Source organism: Psammomys obesus, unplaced genomic scaffold (assembly GCF_907164565.1).
Source record: "Psammomys obesus unplaced genomic scaffold, mPsaObe1.curated_primary_1811, whole genome shotgun sequence".
Taxonomy (NCBI): Eukaryota; Metazoa; Chordata; class Mammalia; order Rodentia; family Muridae; genus Psammomys; species Psammomys obesus.
The window spans coordinates 14,275-21,421 of NW_026590172.1; the positions used below are offsets into that span (position 1 = coordinate 14,275).

Here is a 7,147-nt window from a genome sequence, read left to right on the forward strand (position 1 = left end):
CCCCTGGCTGAGCCGTGGCCCTCACCCCTGGCTGAGCCGTGGCCCTCCGTGTCCTGGCTAGGTTTCTGTCAGCGTGACACACGCTGCACTCATCTGGAAGGAGGGAACCTCAGCTGAGAAAATGCCCCCGTAAGACCCACTATAAGGCATTTTCTTAAGGAGTGATGGATGGGGAGCCCCAGCCCGTGTGGGGGTGCCATCCCCGGGCTGAGGTCCTGGGTTCTCTAAGGAAGCTGTGAGCGAGCCAGGGAGCAGCGCCCTCTGTGGCCTCCGACAAACCCCGCCCCAGGTTCCTGCCCTGAGTTCCCGTCCCGGCTTTCTCAGTGGCGGACTGGGACGTGGACACGTGAGCCACATAAACCCTTCCCTCCCCACGTCACTTCGATCGTTGTGTTCCATCTCGGCACCGTAACCTAAGACTCCACGCTTGTCCACTAAATGCCTACCTCGTTCCCTCTTCCGTGTGGCGTCAGGGCTTCGGCTATGGCACCTTGACCAAAAGCCGCCGGAGCTGCGGGAGAGGCCTGGGGCGCAGGGCCCATAGCGAGAGCTCAGAGCTGGAGCTAAATCTGGACGCTTGGACCTTGGCCACCCCTGGGGACCTGGCCTCTCAGGGGCTGAGGCAGAGAAGTAAAGTCAAGACCGACCCCTCGGTCTAGGATGAGGCTCCGAGGGTGGAGAGCCGAGCGTCTTAACGCTGGAGGCACCGGTGTCCATCACCAGCGCTGCCTGAGCAAGATGTGGTTGCTGTGCCTGCAATTCCTGCACTCAGGAGGTAGATCAAGGGATCAGAGGTTCAAAGCCCCCGTCAACTGCAGAATGAGTTTGAGGTCAACCTGGGCTACTTTGTCTCAAAAAACAAATGGGAGGGGCTGGAGAGAGAGAGGGGGAGAGAGGGAGGAAGACAGGGGGAGAGAGAGAAGGAGAGACAGAGAGGGAGGGAGAGAGAGGGAGAGAGAGACAGAGAGGAGAGGGGGAAGGAAATGGAAAAAATAGACACCCTTTATCCCTTGACTTGTCCCCAGCCCCCACCACTCTGATGAGGTAGAGATGGCCAACCCTATTTTTAGATGAGCAGACTGGCCAAGACGTGCCGCCACCCAGGAGTTCTATAAAAAACGAGGGGAATTTGCCCACTCTGATGTAACTATTCTTGTTTTCCCTCACCTTCCTCCATCCCCGGCCATCCATCTTTTATATACTTACAGACCGAATACAGATTCAATTTTGTCCTTTTTATACAGCACTGATGCCCTTTTCCCATTTAAAAAAATGTGACTGATTGTGTCATTGGGCCGGGGTGTAGCCTAGTGAGAGGATGCATTCAAAGCCTGCAGGAGGCCAAAAACAACTTTTTCCAAATATATCCTATATGGGAAAAAGTCAGTTCTTCAAGGCTTCAAATTTTTAAAAAGGGAAGCAGGTGCTGGGGACGTGGAAAAGTTGGTAGAGCAGCTACCCCCCCCCCCAAATTTGGGGAGGTCACCCCAGCATTGCACACCTGACGGACACCGGTCAGCCCAGCACGGAGGCAGGAGGATCCTTGGGTCCGTAGTTCAAAGGCTTGTTGAACTCTCCATTTTTGCATATTCGTGTCTTGTGTTTTCTTCTTTCTGGTTTATTCTTCGGGTCGTGTTCTTATGTCACAGTCTGAGAGGAGGCTTGTGGAGTATGAAACGCGTTTCAGGGTTGTGTCTAAAACCAAGGTCTTCACTGCAGGCTCAAATCTTGGGTGACAGTTGTGCTGGGTATAGAACCTTAGCCACAAACGCCATCTTTCTCAGAAGAGGATGGCTAGGCCCCACCTGCCCCTGCACCGTTACTGCTCAGGGTTCCAGCGCTGACCTGATTTATGAGACTTCCCAATGGCTTCCCTTTGTCTTTGAAAATGTCTGTTATTTTCCTTACCTCTGAGCATCAGAAAATTTTGCAACTATACGCCTTTTAAAATGCTTTTATTCCTCTCTCCACTTTTCACACTCTTTTTCCTTCTAATTTTGTTTAAAAAGAAAAATCCCAATATCTCAATCCTTTACTGATTTTTCTATCAGCTTTAAAATCTTTTCTTTTCTGAATGTGCATTTTCAGCCTCTTGCTGTGATAAAACAGCCTGAAAAAAGGCAACTTGGGGGAGAAAGGTTTCCCCTGGAGATGCGTCCTGGGAAAGAAGTCAGGGGTAAGCGTGAAACAGCTGCTCAGTCCCGCCTGCCAGTGGGAAACAGCCTGGAATCCTGCCATGGAAGCTCAGTGCACTGTTCCGCAGAGTCAAGGCCACGAGGCCCAGAGCAAGGCAGAGAAATCTGCGGGTGGGTGCCCAGCCAGGGGACAGGCCGGCCCCACCTACGAAGCTTAATAATCAGATCAAATTAAACGGGCTTAACTGCCCACTGGTGACCTGTTGCAGCGGGGCCGTAAGACGGCCAGATGTGGAAGGCCTGCTCAGAATGACGGCACGGGTGTGCACACGGCTGGGGAGCAGGAGGCCTCACCCACCCCGAGTCTTCGCACACCTGCCACAGCAGCCGAAGCCCCAGCAGATGCTGCTCCCGCAGCCCCTCCGGCTCCCCGGCCGCCCTTGCCCCCGCCCAGGTCTAACCTGCTGCTCCGGACCCTGAAGCAGCCCCCAGAAACCGTTAGAGGCCTCGGGCACGTGCTGCTGGCCCAGAGCCCTGAGAGGGCCAAGGCTAATTTACCACAACCAGGTCTGCCACGGCCTCCGGCTCTCGGTGGTGGTCCCCTGAGGTGAGGTGGGGGCCTCCTCATCGGGCACGAGGGGCCAAAGTTCAAGGTGAAAATCGCTTCTGCAATACTGGCCAAGCAGGCACGGTGGTGTGAGCTTTGAGTCCCAGAAGTCAGGTAGAGACCGGAGGATCAAGAGTTCAAAGTCAGCCTGGGCTACATAGCGAGTTCACGGCCAGTCTGGACGACAGAAAACCTTGTCTCAAAAAGAAAAAAGAAAGAAAAAGTCCAAAGTCCCAACTGCCTTGAGGTCGTGGCTGCTGGGAAATGGAAGAGAAGAGCCGCTCACCGCTGCTCACGCGAACTGTCACCCACAGCCAGTGGGGGGTGGGGACGCCCTTCGGGAGGTTGTGTAGGGAGAGGATTGGGGGTTGGTGCTGGGCAGGCGGGGTAGGAGGGGGGCGTGGGATGGTGGGTCAGGGACAGGATGGGGGTAGGTAGAGGTGAGTGGGAGGAGTGAGTGGGGGTGGGTGGGCAATGAGGTGGGGGTAGGGGTGAGGTGTGGGGGATGGGGGCAGGTGACGTGCCTGGGAGAAAGCAGGTGGCAGGAGGTGGGGAGATGGTGGGGAGACGTGAGGGTGTGTAGGGAGTGTGAGGGCAGGTGGGCACGGGTCGGGGCCTCGGGAGGGGTGGGCGAAGGGGACACGGGGCTGGAGGGCCGACAGCGGGGTCTGTGCCGTGTTTGGTTCTTGCTCACGCTGTTAAGGGCGTAGTAGCCGTGGCTGTGACTCCGGGATCCTCCAGGCCCCTCTCAGGCTGCACACCCCATCTGCGCGCTCACGCACACACGCACGCACGCACGCACGCACAGCAGGAGACAGGTCCCGGGCACAGGGGTTCACCGTGGCCCCCCTAACCCTCGCCTTCTGCTTCCTGGCTGCTCCGTCCCTGCGAGGACCCTCCCTCTGGCTCCGGCCTCAGCTGGGGCTCCCGCCTCTGGGCTGGCAGGGATGCGAGGGCCGCATCCCTGCGTTCTGCCTCAGATGCTGGTGGCGCAGGCGGTGCTGAGGTGGCCTCTGCCCGCTCACCCTCCTGTCTTCTGTTCTTTCCCTCCCCTCCAGGGCCCCTGGAGGGGGACATGTGCGTTCAATCTACCCCTTTAACGGGAAGGCGCCTCCCCCTCCTGCTTTTCCTAAAGCCCTGTCTGTTCCCAGCTGGGACGCTGCACAGTCCCTCCTTCCTCCCCTCGTGTCAGTGCTTATCCTCCTCCTTAATCTGTGTTATGTATCGGAATGACAGTTTTATGGGAGGGGGAAGGGCCTTTGTTCCCAAAACCTGTTTATGGAGCAGCCTGGGGTAAGAGGGAGGGATCGGTGTGTGTGTGTGTATGTGTGTGTGTGGGGGGGGTTCCATGCAGCCTCACAGTTCTCGCCATTGAGTCAGGTCCAGCTGGAGGCTGCATGGAGGGCCCTGCAGGAGGGCCGACACACCACGCTTTTTTACGTTTTATGTATTTTGTACGTGCATGTGTGTGCAGAGGTCACGGGACAGCTGTGGAGGCTGGTTTTGTCCTGCCAGGCTGTGAGCCCTGGTGTTGACCCTCGGGTCGCCAGCGCCTGCACCTGGCTTTGCACACCAGTTCTGGGGGTTTGCGCTCAGGCCTCGTACTTTCACGCAAGCCCAGCCTGTGCGTCTCTGGGTAGAGGCTTACATGGCTGACCTGAAACTTCAGATCCTCCTAGCCCCAGCTCTGGAGGACGGGGTCGTGAGTGGCAGCACCGTGTCTAGTTCATTCCTTCTCCGGTTGGCACACCAGGCAGGTAGCCCAGCTCGGCCTGTGCCCACTCAAGACAACTAGCGCCTCTGTCTCAGCCCTGGGCACACCAGGACTGCCGGACCCCCCGGAGGACACCTGCTCGGGGTTCCTGCCTCTCAGGGCAGCATGTGTCCGAGGCCCAGCAGCCGCCAGGGTGCAGCTCTGGGTCTCTGGGCATCGGCTTCTCCAGGAAGTTCCTGCACACCCAGGCCTTGAACTGGGCAAAGAACAGAAGCGGCTGAGAGCTTCGCCTCGAGGCCTAAAGCAACCAGCGCTCTCCGCTCGGCTTTGAACCGACTCTTTTCCACATTAAAGAGCTTTGATATGGGAGACGGACGTAAAGACACAAAGTCCAGAAGAGACGAAGCCTAGGGGGGCGTTGAGACTGGTGGCTGTGTGCATGTGGGGGGTGCGTGCGTGTGCGTGTGTGTGTGCGTGCATGTGTGTGTGAGAGAGAGAGCGAGAGGGTCTAGCTGTGCAGCCCAGTCCAGCCTGGAAGTCGCTCTGCCCACTGGGCTAACCTAGACTTCTCGGTGTCGTCCTGCTCAGCCTTTCATGTGCCGGGACCATAGGTGTGAGCAGCTATGCACAGAGCCGAGGGAATCTCTGGGGTCCGTTGGTTGTGTGTTGTTAGTTGGTTGTGTTGTGAGGCAGGGTCTCATGTACCGAAGGCTGGTCTCGGACTTGGTACCCAGCTGTGGTGATCCTGGTATCCCCTGCCTCACGCGTGTGCAGGGACCCAAGGCACCACACGAGCACGGCTTCCGAGTGCTGGAGGTGGAGGCCGGGGCTCCCGCTCAGGCAGCCCTCCCAAGCGGAGCCTGAGCCGAGCCTTAGCCTAGCCCTCTGCAGGGGCCTAAAACCTGCAAACTTCACTTCCCCTTCCCGGAGCCCTCTCCTGCCACCCTCAGGCTTCTGGGTACACACACACAAACACACACACACACACACACACACACACACACATACACGCTGTGAGCACCCGCTGTGAGCTGGCTATATGCTGGCCCGGCCTCCCCCAGAGGCCGCTGCATCCAAGCTGCTCCCCACTTTTGCTCCCTCGGGTCCCCGAGTTCGTCAGGGCCCAGCAGCCTTCACACACACCCCCCCCTTACATGCTAGCCTTCCGCACGTCCTCCTTGGCGGCGCTTCCCAGGCTGGCACAGCAAGCTTCGAGGACGAGGCCCCGATGGGGAACCATCAGCGATTCCTCACCCAGCTGTGAGGGGCCCCGGCTGGTGGCGCCCTGGGCGTGGGCTCCCCTGGGTGTGGGCTCCCCTGGGTGTGGGCTCGGACCTTCATCCCCCCTCTCTCTCTTTCAGAATGCATGAACTGTACCCGGCTCAGTGACATGAGTGAGCGGCTGACCATGTTGGAGGCCAAGGTTAGCCTGCTGGGTGGTCGGGGAGGGCGGGCTAGCCTGGGCAGCCAGGTCTCGGCGCTGAGAACTGGTGAGGTGTGCTGGCTGGGGTGGACCAGCCTCCTGGGACGGGAAGAGCTCACAGGCCCAGGGAGTGGCTGTGAGGCCTGCTCCCGAAGGGGTCACACTCCCAGCTAAGCGCTGGCTTGGGCCCAGGCCCGGGCGCTCAGGAGAAGACTTGGGGAGGCCGGCCAGCAGGAGCAGCAAGTCCACAGAGGGCGCCCCGGGCGTGCCGTCGGGAATGTGGGTGAGGGGGAGGCGGCTGCATCACCACCCAGCGTGGCCGCTCACAGGTTGGGCACCCAGGGCACACGCACGGGGAGCTCAGCCAGGCACATCTGCGGGGAGATGGGCACAGTCCTTTCCTCTGGGACGCTGTCGAGCGGGCACCTTCCAGATTGTGCACACCCAGCTGCTCAGGCCCCACTGGGTGAGGTCTTCAGTGAACGCTGACCTCCCGTGCCCTCCGCACACTCATCCTAGGCACAGAGCCTCCATGGCCAGAAGCAGAGGGCACACCTCTGCAGGGCCAGGCTCTGTTCCCAGCATGCACAGAGGGCTGGGACGGGAGCAGAGGAGCTGGGACAGGAGCTGGGGGCTGCTGAGGACACAGTTCTAGAGCAGCCTGGCCTTCCAGGAAGGCAGGACCCCTGAGCTCCAGACAGAAAGGGGTCTCTCTGGAAGCTGGAGACAGCCACAAGTTTCTATTTGCATCAGACCTCAAGGAACCCAAATTCCCATGGTGTGGGTGGAAGATTCTGCCCAGTCAGTAAAGCATGGGGACCTGGATTCCATTCCCAGCACCCCGGAAAACCCAGGCATGGTGCTGGAGGAGGAGATGGGGTAGGGGGCTCAGGGCTGGCAGGACAGCCAGCCTAGCTTACTTGGTGAGGCTCGGGTCCCAGGGAGAGACCCTGTCTCAAAAAGCAGGGCTCAAGGGACATCTGAGATCATCCTCCGGCCTCCACACAAATGTGCACAGGGAATGTGAATCAGTGAAGATGCTCCTGACTCTAACCCTGCTATCCCAGCACTCCCGGGGTGGGTGATGGTGAGCCTGAGGCTCTGAGCTACAGAGCAAGACTCTGAAGGAAGGAGGAAGGAGGGAGGGAAGAAGGGAAGGAGGGAGGAGGGAGGGAGAAGGGAGGGAGGGAGGGAGGGAAGGAAGAAGGAAGGAAGGAAGGAAGGAGGGAGGGAGAAGGGAGGGAAGGAAGAAGGAAGGAGGGAGGGAG

The 7,147-nt window shown here is 59.1% G+C and overlaps 1 protein-coding gene across 1 annotated transcript in view; it reads left to right on the forward strand.

The window, feature by feature from the left end:
- Positions 1–7,147, forward strand: part of Col26a1 (collagen type XXVI alpha 1 chain) — a gene marked incomplete in the record, with an annotated part of 23,365 nt that overhangs the window by 975 nt on the left and 15,243 nt on the right. Inside the window, 1 exon segment of the mRNA XM_055606623.1 lies at positions 5,818–5,879. Coding sequence (XP_055462598.1) covers positions 5,823–5,879 — 57 coding nt within the window.